The 14,894-nt window shown below is 41.3% G+C and overlaps 1 protein-coding gene across 4 annotated transcripts in view; it reads right to left on the reverse strand.

The window, feature by feature from the left end:
- The window catches only part of LOC137950368 (uncharacterized), a 48,718-nt gene extending 35,351 nt beyond the window's left edge, over positions 1–13,367 (reverse strand). Inside the window, exons 1-4 of one of the 4 annotated variants that reach the window (XM_068796803.1) lie at positions 13,159–13,367; positions 11,907–12,131; positions 11,598–11,661; positions 10,816–10,999 (exon numbers count right to left, since the gene is read on the reverse strand). In XM_068796803.1, the coding sequence (XP_068652904.1) occupies positions 10,816–10,999; positions 11,598–11,661; positions 11,907–12,131; positions 13,159–13,165 (480 nt within the window). In that variant the 5' untranslated portion in view covers positions 13,166–13,367. Of the gene's footprint in view, positions 1–10,815; positions 11,000–11,597; positions 11,665–11,906; positions 12,132–13,158 lie in introns of all 4 variants that reach the window. The other 3 variants (XM_068796792.1, XM_068796820.1, XM_068796812.1) reach the window with 3 other exon arrangements.
- Positions 13,368–14,894: the final 1,527 nt, after the last annotated feature.

Below are 14,894 nucleotides of genomic sequence, written 5' to 3' on the forward strand. Positions count from 1 at the left end.
AGTTTATTTGCTTCCCTAGATTTTGTAAGGAGTCCAAGTAGTTTAATGTGATTCAAAATCTGGCGGATTACCACACCCCTGTTCAATACATTCAATTTATTAAAGTGACTTGAAGTACTGTTGAGTTTTGTTCACTAATGGTTCCACCTTTTCCTCTTCCAACATTGTGCTGATTCTACATAGAAGTATAGATTTTTCTGTTTTGAATAATGACAACTCTTTTTAATCAAGAAAAGAATAGAATGATGGAGGGGAGGAAAAATTGGCAAAGGAGAGGACCACCTAACTTTAGCTAGCTATTTTGGGATGAACCTAAACCCAACTTCACATGGATGGACCTGAACCTAACTCGTACCCTGTATAGTTTATATGGCCTGTTGATATTGTCCACATCTCAGGCTTGTTGTGTGTTTCTCCTAACTTTAGCTCGTTATTTAGGATGGACCTGAACCCAATTTCACACTACAAACCAGCCACAAGTTTTAGAATCTTCTTCTTGTGGCAGAGGAGTAGAGAGATAAGTCTTTATGAGCACCTCCAAAAAGAGAATGAGAAGGAGATTATTTTTAAGTACCCTGAATTGAGATAGACAAGGCAATGAACATAATTTCATTACATTATTTCCATGAAATACCACAAGACAATAGTGATGCCCAATCTCCATATGATTCAACCAGGCTTGAGAAGAGTCCAGGAATGACTTTCCTAAACAATGGTGAGAATTTCATTAAGAAGAGAAAAGGAAATACGAAGAATACAAGACAGGCCAATAACAAGCACCTGCCACAAAAAAAAGAAAATACAAAAAAGTGCAGCCGGGATCTAAAGAAAATGTCTCCCACAAAAATGTTAGAGACAGACACTACTTCATATAATGCATTCACTACACAATTAGCACTTTGAACTACATGTGTCCATGAAACCATATTATCATCACACAAACTTCATATCTAACCACAGAAAGAAAACAAAGGGCAAGGCAGTGTTCTAGCAGAAGTAAACCAATTGAAAACAAGTGATGAGTTGCCCTCTACAACAAATAGAGAAGAAAAATGCTGATGAAATATCCGCTAACCATGTAGGGGAACATGAAGTTCTACCTCCATAAGTCACAACATCTCAAGAGCATACACTATACTTGAACAATCATACCTGAATGGTCATTAAAGACCTCGATTAGGAGTTAATCTAGGGGTTCATTTAGTTATTTCGGTGTACAATGGATAAAGGGCAGAATTACCTTAATAGCTTAGGGGTAAATAGTCTTTATCTTTGTAATTAGGACTTTAGGGTATTTTAATATAATCAAAAGGGTAAAGAAAAAATCGGAAGTAAAAGTAGGGGCTGACCCACATGTGGAGACATCCTACTTTAAGAAAGAGTTATAAAGAAGAGTCTAAAGTTAAGAGTTCGAATGATAGGAGTTAAAGTAAGACTTATGGTTAGGTTAGGATTTCTCTCACAAGAATCATCATGAATATAATAGTCTTAACTTCTATGTTGCAGATAGGGGTGGCATTGAGTCGAGTCAGGTTTGATTTAAATACTTCAAACTCGAGCTCGAGGCCAATAATTTTAACCGCGTTCGAGTTTGAGCTCCAACCTACATTTAAAACTTTGCATCAAATACATGTCAAATAAATTGTATATAAAATTATGCATAAATTTTATTTAAAATTGGGCATAACCTCTACATAAAATTGGATACACTTTTAAAGAGATTCTTCCAAAAAAAAAATTCTTTCTTGGTTGCACTGCACTGGGTAGAGCCGTCCGTGGAAAAAGGAATACGGAAGGTGGGGTAGGACTTTCAGGGGCTTTTTAGTAATTTACTATGTATGTCTCCTATTGCTCTCCTCAGCTTTTAAATACTTATTACTCTATCAGGTTGCTGATTGAGGAGGAGCCTTGCTAGTCAAAACTCGGACAAGTAAAAGAGTAGTGAGGGACGCGATTAGGGTTGAGGAAAGATGATTATTTTAGTACGTTGTTTCACTTGTCAAAAGGTGGATACTAGGTACCTCGTAATGGTTCCTCGATTTTGGTTTGAGCTCGAATATAATCGAGATCTTTCCTTTTATTTCCGTGTGCTTTTGTTCGGAGTTGTTTGTTACTTACCTTGTTGACACCTTTGAGGAATTAGGAGGATCATCATTTCTAGTCTTCTAATCATTTCACCAACGAGGTTTCTGTTAAGGCAATTTTCAATTTTATGAAGAGAAGGGGACAAATTAAAGGAGGTCAGGAGTAGTATATGAAGAGAAGGGGTTCAAGAAATTAGGGTTAAATGCTATTGTCTGATAGCGTCTTCTACACTGGCTGGTGGCTATTATTGTATAAGCACAATAAATGGCAAGAAATCAGGGTTTGGGGTTGAAACGGTGGGAGGCGACAAATTCGGCATTCGCCTTTCCTCTTTCGGTCCCGAGTCCCGAGCTAGTTGCCACTGATGGTTAAAAATTATTATATAATGGGTTTAAGTAAACAAGTTGGTTCAACGTGTGCCAAAACCCCCAAATGAGAGAGAGAACTGTCCTGACGGTCATTGTCCCTACGGCTGGTGACCGGACCACCCCCGATGACCACCGCTACTCAGGCAAGCTACCTTGAGCCTTTCTGATGCCGGTAGAAGACTCGACGATGTTGCGACGAAAAGAAATGGAGGAAATGGCTCTCCACCGCTCTGACGAGCTTTCTGAGGCTCCGATGGAGGAATACGAAGCTCGTTGGATGACGGTCTCTCGCCAGAAGAAGCGAAATAGTCTTTTCTGCTTCAGCTACGGAAAATGCAGAGTTACCGTCAAGAGAATCGTCCGAAAATCAGGTCTGGTGATTTGTATCTCCTCAACCGACGGATCAAAACTTTCATTCATCTGCGTCCCAGTAGAAGCGATCCACAACTTCAGGCTTCAGTTCCAGAGAGCTACCACGGAGACTAAGAAATCCTGTGAACTCTGGTCACGGGAATCGATTTTTCTCTTCTCGGAGACTACCTTCCGTGGTCGCCAGGAATGTCAGGTCACCCACAAAAGAGGAGCCTCCATGTTAGCCAGATTATTCATACCCGAGGCCACAAACTCGGGTTTTGGCCGGAATGAGCTAGCCGCTGCACTCTAGAGCCTCTCCCCAACGCTAGACACAACAGAAGCGCCAATCCACCCCAGTGATGCCAGAGTAAGATTTCCACCTCTCCTCCCAGCAACCCAGTGCCACCAAAACACCCTCCCGACATCCCCTCCTGCTCCTAACAGCACCCCCTCCTCCCCGAAAATTCCTGATTTCCCCAAAACCATACCTCAATCCCACCTGCTCCCAGAAAAACACCCGAAATCATCCAAATCCCACCAAACCTTCTCCATGACAGACTCAAAACTTTGACTCGCTTCATTCTCGTCCAAACATCCCCCGACATCATCAAATCCAGCATTCTTCACTGGCTGATTGACGAACTTCACCTCCCTTACACTCCCAGAATCTCTTGTCTCAGTCCCCAAACTTGGCTTGTTCATTTCGGAACCCAGCAGGAGTCTTCTGCGGCTCTTGCCATCATACCCCACACCAACACTGGCATCATTGGGGTCTCAAAGTGGCTCCCCTCGACACCCTCCAGCCAATATGGCCAATAGGTTACAGTTACAGGGCTTCCTGCCGAGCTATGGCAGAACACGGTCTTTTCGAGAATCGTGTCTGAGTTTGGCTCTATCATTGCTTTGGACCCACTCACGAAGCACTAGCACCGTCTGGATGAGGCCCGGATCCTCATCAATCCTCTTCAGCCATGTGAAGGACAATAATTCTGATGCGTTATGGTAGATAAAGCGTGATACTAGATCCAAATCAGCATCGCTGTGATGGATGATTTTAGAGATGTGGTCCCCGAAAGCACAATCAAACCTCCGGAAATCACACAGCCAGTCAATGTGCTGGGAAGTGCACCTCTCGACTCTGCCCCCTCCCAATAGATGTAATCCCCCCCAGGCAGCTTTATAGCTGGCATGGGAACTATACTCGCTGACCACCGGCATACCCCCCCCCCCCCCCCCCCCCCCCAACCTATCCGACACATTACCCACCCACTCACCCCAGTCCCCCACAAACAAATACCCTTGGCCTAGATCCAAATGTTGTTCACCCCTCTATCTTAACTCCATAAATAACCTTACCCACACCTTCCCCCCCAATTGAAACCCTCACAGAGCCTCCTACAAATCGTCCCCATAACCCCCACACTCCACAAACTTCCCCCCAGATATCGGAATCTCCCCCCCCCCCCCCCCCCCCCAGGTCACCCCCGAGAAATCCTCAGCCTGAAAATTACCTCTCCGACACAAGAGTCCGGAAGTAGTGAGAGCGCTCCTCGTGCCCATAGGCAAAACAATTCTCCCCCTCCTGTTGTAACCCACCAATGCTGAGCTAGAGGTCAGCAAAGACAACTTCTACAGGGAGGACCCAATGCCACCACTCGATACCCCTGCAACCCAGAGACGAGAGATTTCATCATTCCAGACCCGGGTGAACGAGCTCAAGTGTTTGTGGCAGCTCTCCAGTCAGAACAACACAAATACAACCTAGAAACTTGGGCCCAGATAGTGGAACTTGCCAAAGTGATGGGCATTGTCTGCACGGAGCCTCTCCCGGGAGATAACGACCCATCTGAGAAGTCAAAGAAGATGAATAATGATCAATGATTATTGTCTTCTGGAATGTCTGTGGAATTGGGTCCTTGCGTTGTCACGCCTCCATTCGAGATCTCCTTGCCTCTACCAAGGCAAATGTTGTTGTTCTCCAAGAAACCAAGGTGGCTTCTCTACCCCTTGGATACATCCGTGAGTTGTGGCACCTAAACGAGCCCGGCTGGGCTTCAGTGGATGCAGTGGGATCGGCAGGTGATATCTTACTGATGTGGGACACCAGTACTACTGAGGTGCTTGATCGTTGTTGTGGCTCTTACTCCCTTGGCATCAAACTGTGAGACGAAAGTTCGGGGAACATCTGGTGCCTAGTTGGTGTCTACGGCCCTACCAGACACCATGAGTGCCACCTATTTTGGGAGGATTTATTGAGGACTTGTCAGATGTGGCCTATTCCTCTTATGCTTGTGGGTAACTTCAATGTCACTCGCTTCTGCCACGAGAAATCCCCGCCGTCCCGGAGAATCACAACCTTCATGAGGCTATTTGCTGATTTTATTGGCAGCTGGAACCTGGATGAGATTACCCTATCTAGGAAGACCTTCACTTGGTCAAATGGCAGGCAACCCCCTGTCCTCTCAAAGCTGGACCGATTCTTAGCCAGCAATGATTGGCTTCAACTCTACAACAACGTCTCCAGCAAAGTGCTCAATCGAGTCTTCTCTAATCATTGGCCGATTATGGTTGATACCCATTTTGGCAGTTGCGCCCCCCCCCCCCCCCCCCTCCGTTTCAGATTCAACAATAATTGGATGGCGGACCCCTCTTTTGATCTATCTCTCCAATCCTTTTGGGAGAATATGACCATTACCGGCCCGAGCAGGTGGACCTTCCCAATCAAGCTCAAGATGTTGAAACTGTTGCTGAGGTCCTGAGACTCCGAAAAGAAGGCCTTTTCCTCGGCTGTGAGAACCAATGCCCTTGCTCAGATAGCCGCTCTCGAATCTGAGGAGGAAGTCAGAGGTCTCTCTTCTTCGGAAGTCTCTTAGAGGTATGCCCTTCAAGGGCAATTGCAGTCCTTCGCCCACAGCGAGTTAGTGCATTGGAAGCAAAGTGCAAGATTCAAATGGCTCTCTGATGGGGATGGTAATACTAAATTCTTCCATGTAGTCGCCCCTGTACGAAGAAGGGCCACCCGCATTGTCATGCTTAGCGTCAACGGTGAAGCCACCTCGGACCGAGCCATTATTTTCGACTCACTAGTGAATTTTTTTTGCAGAATTATACTCTGATCACCAACCATTCCGCCCCTCTTCCAAAGGGTTAACCTCCAGGTTATTCCATTTGTTGCAGCTAGTCTCATCGAGCTCCCCTTCTCTAGTTGGGAAATTGAAATTGCAGCCTTTGGTCTTCCTTTGGATCGTGCTCCCAGCCCAGATGGATTCAATGAGGAATTTTATCGTCGTTGATGGCCCTTCATCAAAGAAGACATTTCCAGCATGGCCCGCTCCTTTTATTAGCATGGCATCAGATATAGGAGTATCGGAGCCTCTTTCATCGCCCTCATCCCTAAAAAAGAGGCGGCAGAGCTTCCATCTGACTTCCAGTCGATCAGTCTCACTACCAGTGCATATAAGGTGATTGCGTGCCTCCTTGCTAGACGTCTCAGGGCAATCCTCCCTACTGCCATTCACCATGGCCAAAGTTTTTTTATTAAGGGAAAAAACATTCTTGATTCAGCCATGGCATGTCATGAACTTAGTCATCATTTCAAGGTCCGAAAGCTCCCCAGATTCATCCTCAAGCTTGACTTCGAAAAGGAATTTGACAGATTTAACTGGAAGTTTCTGGACACCCTCCTGGAAAAGATGGGATTGGGAGAAAAATAGCGTTTTTGGGTCCACAGCTGCATCTCCTCTGCAAGTTACTCTGTCCTTCTCAACGGAACAATTTGTGGGAATTTTATTGGGAACCAGGGGAATCAGACAAGGAGACCACCTCTCCCCCCTGCTCTTCAACTTGGTGGCAGAATATCTATCCTCCTTGGTCTACTCGGTCAAGAATATGGGATGGCTCCTCCCCATGACAGATTGCACAGCCTTTGATATTCCGATTCTCCAGTTTGCGAATGATACTATTTGCTTCGGGGTTGGTACAATGGATCAGATCAGAAAATTGTGAGTCGTGCTGGGATTATTTGAATTGGCTTCCGGTCAGAACATAAACTGGGGAAAAACCACTCTTATTGGCTATCACATTGATCCAGTTGGGCTTCGGGATATGGCGGACTACCTGGGATGCTCTGTGGGAAATATGCCAGCTACATATCTTAGGCTCCCACTTTTTGATTTTCAACCTTCGGCGTCACTATGGTCCCCCCTCAATGAGAAATTTGAAAAAGGCTAGCCACTTGGAGGGGTAAACTCTTATCAACAACGGGGCGTCTCACTCTCCTCATGTCTTGTCTGGTGGGGCTGCCAAATTATCTATTATCATTCATGCACTGTCCAGCCTCCGTTTGGTCCAAAATTGATGCCATCCGCCGACGATTTTTATGGAAAGGTTCAGAAGATACCTTCAGGTACCATCTACTTAGTTGGAAGGATATTTGCATGCCTCATAATAGGGGAGGATTGGGCATCCGGCCTACAAGTGAAATGAACAAAACTCTTATGCTCAAATGGATTTGGAATTTCAACAACAAGCATAATAGTTTATGGAGGAATATGGTGAAATTCTACCTTCAGTTTTCGGGTGCCTGGTGGAGAGAGAGCGGCGCTGCTCGCCTCCTATCCCCGATATGGAAATCAGTTTTCAAGCTCTTTTTAGTATTCAGAGATGGTACCTCATTTCACACGGGCAAAGGAAGGACACTTCTCTTCTGGTCGGACGAATGGTGTGGCCCCCGATCCCTCTCTGAGGACTTCCCGAGGTTGCACAGGGTGGCAAGTGACCTCTCTTGCTCTGTGGCTGATTCATGGAGTGATCACTTGTGGAGTCTCCCGTTCCGTCGAGGATTAAATGATGAGGAATCATTGGCTTTTTGCTCTCTCCTTACCAAACTCAGTAGTACTATTATTCGGGAGCACTCAGTTGATAAGCTGATTTGGAAGCCCAGTAATAATGGCCGATTCACTATCACTACGGCTTACTCACATATCAGAAAGCAAGACTACGGTACTCATGAGCACAAGGCGAATCTGGCTTGGAAACTCTCAGCGCCAAGCAAAATCAAATTTTTCGTGTGGTCAGCCATTAGAGAACAAATTCTTACTTCAAACAACTTTCATAGAAGAGGTTTCATTGCCCCCAATCTTTATTATCCCCTTTGCGGTGAGTGCGAAGAGACAGTCCAGCATGTCCTCTTACACCATGGATTTTCGTGGCAAGTTTGGATGAAGATCTTTCAGAAAATCGGGCTCCAACTGGGGCTACATCAGAACCTCTTTGGCACCTTTGAGATGGTTCGAGGGATTCACCTACCTCAGTTGGGCTAGTTAATTCTTTCAGCCTGTCTTACACATGTTCCATGGTGCATTTGGCTCGAGTGGAATAACCGGAAATTCAACTCCAAAGCTAGCACCCCAGACAACACGGCTTCTCATGTTGTTGGCCTCATCTCGAGTTGGCTTCATACAAAGAAGGATTTTGCCACTCTATCGGAGGTTTCCCTTCAAAAAAATTGGAATTTGATCTCTCATATGTCTGGCCCCAACAGAACTCCGAGTATGGCTATCTAGAATCCTCCCCTTTGTGACTGCATAAAACTGAATTTTGATGGTAGTGCTATTGGATGTCCTGGTCCAGCAGGAGTTGGTGGTGTGTTCAGAGGTCACAATGGAGACCCTATTCTTTCCTATGTTGGTCCGGTGGGCATTGCCGATTCTAATACTACTGAAGTTAGTCCTCTGTTGTTCGGCCTCCAAATCTTCAAGGATCGTCTCCATGGCAAGTTAATCATTGAAGGCGACTCGAAGACGGTTATTAGTTGGTGTTCCAAAGACAGCTTCCCCCCCTTGGCGCCACTGGCCCATCACTGATAGTATTGCTGACATTGTATCTTCTACACATTGTAATTGAAATCTCATTCCTAGATCATTCAACTCTTTGGTTGATAAATTGGCAAAATTTGGAACTTCCCAGTAATCTATCAGGCTTCCCTCCTTTGTAATATGCTCTCTTGAGCTTTTGCCTTAATAAAAATCAGTATCATTTAAAAAAAAAAAAAGTAAACAAGCCGATTCGTGAGCTCGCGAACCGAACTGGCTTGGTTCGAGTTCGGTTCGTTTACTTAAACGAGTCGAAAACCCGATCTTGAATTCGATTTGAGATCGAGTTATTTTGAACCAAACCGAGCCAGAACGGAGCCAAGTTCGAGCTACTCACGAACCGGCTTGTTTCGATACCACCCCTAGTTACAGAACTTACAAGGGCAGGGGCATGTGTAGTCTCAATGTGATGTAGATGAATAGAATGACCTCCATGTATTCCAGATTTTGGGTCTTTAGAGCAATTTTTGACCTGTTGGAGGACATTGAGGCAACTCGAGGTTGGGTTCTACAACGGGCTACCTCCTTCCAACCCAACCTTTGCTACTAATAACCTTGATTTCACCCTACTAAAAAATTGAATTGATCAGCGATTCTTTCCATTGGACATTAGACTCACCAAACTTTCTTGCAGGGTACCATTTGTGATTTAAAGGTTTGTTCTTGATAGAAAAAATTGTTGGCTGATCTAAGCTTCGTTTTGTCGCTCACAACCTTCTTTTAGTCTAACCATCACTGCTTCCAATGCCGATTTCTCTTTGTAAAAAATTAAATTGACGAAAGTTGGTTGAGTTGAAAAGAAGATTTGGAGGTATTTTTGGAAAGGTATAATATGTAATTTAAAGTTTTGTTTTTTTATGAAAAAACAACGGTTATTGAAGATTCATTCTGTCACTCACAACTTTCTTTCTGCACAACCTTCGATGTTTCCAACACCAACTTTTCTTTGTAGACAAAGTGGATTAATGATATGTTTCTTGAGTTGCAAAGTAGATTCACAGGGTTATTCAAAAAGGCATAATTTGTAATATCAATTTAGTATACTTATGGTAAGAGATCCACAGAAATTTGACTCAATCACTGTTAGGAACCTGTCTTAACTAGAGGAATGAAAAAGTCTTCCAAACAATAAAAAGATAAATAAAATAGGGTCTGTGTCTAGGAACATCCCTTTTTTTCTTTTTTCTTTTTTTTTTGGCAGGTGGGGGGTGGGGGTGGGGGTTGGGGGAATATCCTAACAACTTCCTGCACAGCCCCCAGCACCACCCCGCCTCTCCCCCCCTTCCCCTCAATTGCCTAGGCTACCTCTTGAACTTTTTATCAAAATTTAATTTCAACCAACCCTCCTAAGGGAGAAACCAAGGAATAAAAAGGACAATTCTTGAGGATACACAACCACATCTCTCCACTGTTCTCTTAATATTGGACAACGAAAACACTAAAAATGTTATAAGGGCACCTGTGTACGTATCCGATATATCATGCGTTTATAGATATTCAACAATTTCTATCGTTATCCTTAGGCACTATATAGCTAGACACCTTCGTCTACTGGAACACCATATTATGTACCCATCTCAAGGGCATCCCATTTCACTTAGAATACCTTATTTTGATTGAGAACCTCATTATGCATGTTTAGGTTACTTGCTCTACTATGGCAATATGAAATAAGTCACTTCACTAGTCCCATTTTTTATGTCCACAGAATCCCAAATCAAGTTGTTGAAATATATTTTGAGCTTCAAGAGGCTGAACATATTTTAGTGTTATGAGTAGTTACATTAGTTTTAGCAATGAGGTTATTTTTGTTTCTTAACATAAAATAACTTAAGTTGTAATAAAACAAGGGGCGGACGACGAGCGACTGTAACTCCTTTCACCCTTTTCTGGCCTATAGAAGCAACCTCGTCACTTCCTGTCTTCATTTTTTGCTGCTTGCTTTTGATTTCTTTCATCTTTTTTCCTTTTTGCTATCTCTTACTTACATGGTTTTACACATGTAAACTGTATTGAGCATTTAAGAATAGAATTTGTGAGTAATCAAAGAACTCCTATCACCTTTAATAAGAACATAATCATAGCCAGAATTTTCATCAAGTTGAAGCTATGCATAACTTAGAAGGAATGTGCACCTGTAGCTTTTGTGCAGATATTCGCGAATCATGCCCAATAGATACCCTCAAACGTCTAGACCCGTCATCCTTTTTTTGGTTCACTAACCATGCAGCAAATGCAGTACCTATTGCTTCTGCAACTGGTTCAGTAAGATTAATCGGTTCTCCCTCAACACCAGCAACAGCAACACCTCGAATATCACTGCAGGGATATGAATTAGTCTCTATAACAGAAACACTCTCCTCTCCCAAAAACAGAATCACAAAAGGAATAGCATTTTTTTATGAGAGTACCAGATCTCCTTGAAACACTAACATTTCAACTGAGAATTAGAAAGATAAGATAAAAAATTTCTTCGGTGCTACCTTAAAAATACAAATAAAGTTTAAAGGTGTTCAAGAAATTAACTCATTCCAGATATAAAAGTATGAATACAATGAATGAACAAAACAAACCTGCACTTATGTTTCAAACAAATAATCCATAGACCAATGCATTTTATCTTAAGCAAAAAATTTGATCATCCAGCCATGACAAGTTGCCATCAATTACAAAAGAAAAAAAATTCAATAGTAAAACCAGAGAAGTCCTCACTCTACATAATCTTTAAAACCCATTCAAATCTGAGGCACAAAATGGTAACAAGGAAACTTCTTTCTTGCACTTAATTCACAACTCCAGATAATAAAGTACAAAATTTAACTGCATTAATTTTTGGCTGCAAGTAATACATCATATTGGAAGACATGAATTTCAAGCATAATAAAATAAAATAAAATAGACGCATGAACAATTTTACCTCCCATTTTGTAGCTTACGGAAATCAATCTTTTCAAAAGTTGGGACAGTGCTGGAGCTTGAAGCTGCTACAAAAACCAAAGAAAAACAGAATTAGCAGAGACAATAATTATTTTTTATGACCTATAGGACGTTCTACTGCTATAGCAGATTGAAGACTGTTGATTATGCTGAACAAAATAGATCCATGACAGCAGATTTAGAGAAAAGTAACACTTGCACGAAACTGTCCACTGGGCTATAGCGAGTAGTATAGAGAAATTACAATTACAACTGATATCAAGATGGATTCTGAGAGTCTAGAACAGACCATAGCAATGGACACTTGCTTGGTTCACAGGACCACTCTGGTATGTTGCTAAGGTATGCAACTGCATGGCCGTTATTCCAGTCCATGCCAACTTCCTCCCTTCCAAAGGAAGCATGTTACGCAAAGTGGGGGCAGAACTTCCCCTTTGATAATGGGAATCCAGTTTCCTATTTGGTTGGCAACATTGTGCCATAAACACATTCTGAGCAGTCTTCCATGATATTGCTGCATCCAAATTGGCAAGTTTATCAGACCCATGTAATTTGTAAGATTAACCACAAAGTTGAGAGAAATGTGTTCATTAATGTTGATATTAATTCTTTTTACTATGATCCCTTTCTCATGATATTAAAAGACAAACAGTTTTGATGTTACTCCACATTGTATTTACAGTCTAATTCTACTGCGATATTAATGATGAGTAACAAAAGGATCACAGAAGCAAACTAATGCAAGTACAACTTCTACAGCCATCACTTTATAACATGATAAATGGCAGCATCTTGCACGACTTTCCTTTGCCCACCACTATATCTGGTCTATTTAATCATATACCCGCAGAAGTGTTAATTGATTATAGATGGTAGGTTTATACAAGGCATTTTCCGTAAAAATCACATGAATGATCCATTCCAACTGCTTATTTTCTCTAACAACAATTTTGTGTACCAGTTTCCTACCACATATTTTCTCTCAATGAAGGAATTCAATCATATTTTCATTGAAGTGTAACACTCTAGACTAGACACGACTAAATTTTTACAAGAAAAGAACGGAACATAGAAACAAGAACATTAAAGGAAATGAAGCATTTAACTTCTTACTGCTCATTCATTTCAAAAAATATCTCAAGGAAAAACCAAATCAATGAACTTGTCACCAGCAATAAAATCAATTTATACCTTTTTTTTAGAAACAATTTAGTCCTCAGCCATTTCAATTGAAAGACGTGAAAAAAGTAGAAATTTTGACAACTTATCATTGATCAACGATCCGTCATAGAGTTATAGAACAGTACATAATCTCTTCATAAATTGAAACACAAATCGCTCTAAGCTTGTTCTGTAAAAGGAATGTAAACAACTGCGTTGACAATACTATCTTCATAATTAAGATGTAGTAGCAAGAGAAGTTTGCTTCGGAAGTCCACAAATTTAACATATCAGCTAATCGAAATCCTACAATTCATTAAACAAAGACACAATCGGATGAAGGAAATATGAACACAAAGAGCAGAAGAATATAAAAAAACCTGCCATTCGTGTAGTGGAGATGCTAATCCCGCGAGTTAACCAACGAGCTTCCAAGTAAGATGAGCACGGAGCGAACGAATGGGGAGGAGGAGGGCGAGCGAGAAGAAGGCGTGACCAGGTAACAAATCCAATAAAATGTGCCGAGTGTGCAGCATCAAGCCACTTGCTCTTGCCTTGCAAGAACACTTAATTAATCGGTGCTTTTGTCGCTATTGGGCGTTGGGGGCAGGTAAATCGCGACCTCGTGTACCTCAGAGGCTTCGGGAGAAACTATTTGATTTGTTTTTCTACTACCTGTATTTGATGTTTAGATTTTCGAGTTCTTATTACTAATTTTGAGAATTTTGGCCTCATCAATGTGTCCCATGTGAAAAACTAAAAACTAAAAAAAAAAAAAAAACCACTAACTCATATACTTATATTAGTCCTTAACCTCATTATGTAAATATTGTTAACTATATAATTTTAATTACACCCCTACTGACATTATTATTGTTAACTATATAAATAATGTGAAATGTTGATACCATAGTTAGTAAGATAATAATTATGTATAGAAGGAGACCAAGACTCAAATCATCTTCATTAGTTTGTTTTCTACTTATCTTTTTTAGATATACTTTAGGTCATAGTTGAAAAACTTGAAACTCAAAAGGGAAACTTGAAAAATGTAACTTAGATTATTTAAGTCAATTTCTCCTACTAGCGTTGTAAACTTTGACTTAATATATATATGTTAAAATGTCACCCCACATGTAGGGGTGGTATGGTTAGTAAATAAGGAAAAATTTTATAGAGATTGCACATAGTTGTAATTATACAAGTTAGTGTACATTTTCGTATGTCTTTTTTTTAAGCATGTAACCCTAAAACATTACAGTCATTGTAAACATTTTTCCACAAATATAAATACAGCCTCAAGGCATATTTTGGAGATCCTTTATCCTCTTAGATCAAATTTCCCCTTACTCTTCTCTCTCTTTTCCTCTCCTTTCTCTCTCTTAGTTTATTGTCCTTCATGTTGATTGTGGGTTGACTCCCATATTGGTTTTGATGATAATAAAACTTAATAGAACTAATAACTTATAAATCTAAAGTATTTCAAATACTTCATCTTCAAGAAAAGACCTCAAACACAATTGAAGAACATTTCTTGAAGAAACACCCATAAGGGAAAAGACAACGAGAAGACTCGAGTTCAAGCATCATAGATAAACATTTAAACTCAGTCGATTTATGTAGGAGTATTCTAACTCTTATTCCTTAAGTACTTGTGCGATCAGAACCTTAGCATATAAACTGCATATAGATATGTTTAGAATCATCATTCACATCACTTAGAAATTTGTTAAAGCACTTAGAGAGAAATTTCAAGTTTTATAAAATATACATGTTTAATCTGGCATTGGTATGATCGATCATCTAGAACTGTGCGGGCAAGAAATATAAAATATGATCGATTAACCATAATCGATTGATCAATCATCCATAACATAGCCATTTCATGCTATAACGCATGATCAATCATCCCTCATAGATTGATCGATCATAGTTGTCCAGGCAAGCAGAATCTACATAGAATGATCGATCATGGTTGTCCAGACAAGCAGAATTTACATAGAATGATCGATCATCCCTCCACATTGATCAATTAGTCAGAACCTAGCCAGTAAGGGACTTCAAACATGATCGATCAAATGAAAATACATTGATCAATCATACTTGTATTGCAAAG

Source organism: Aristolochia californica, unplaced genomic scaffold (genome assembly GCF_029961685.1).
Source record: "Aristolochia californica isolate CCGP_79_NKW_82.1479 unplaced genomic scaffold, dmAriCali1.0.hap1 SCAF_1, whole genome shotgun sequence".
In the NCBI taxonomy this organism is placed as follows: domain Eukaryota; kingdom Viridiplantae; phylum Streptophyta; class Magnoliopsida; order Piperales; family Aristolochiaceae; genus Aristolochia; species Aristolochia californica.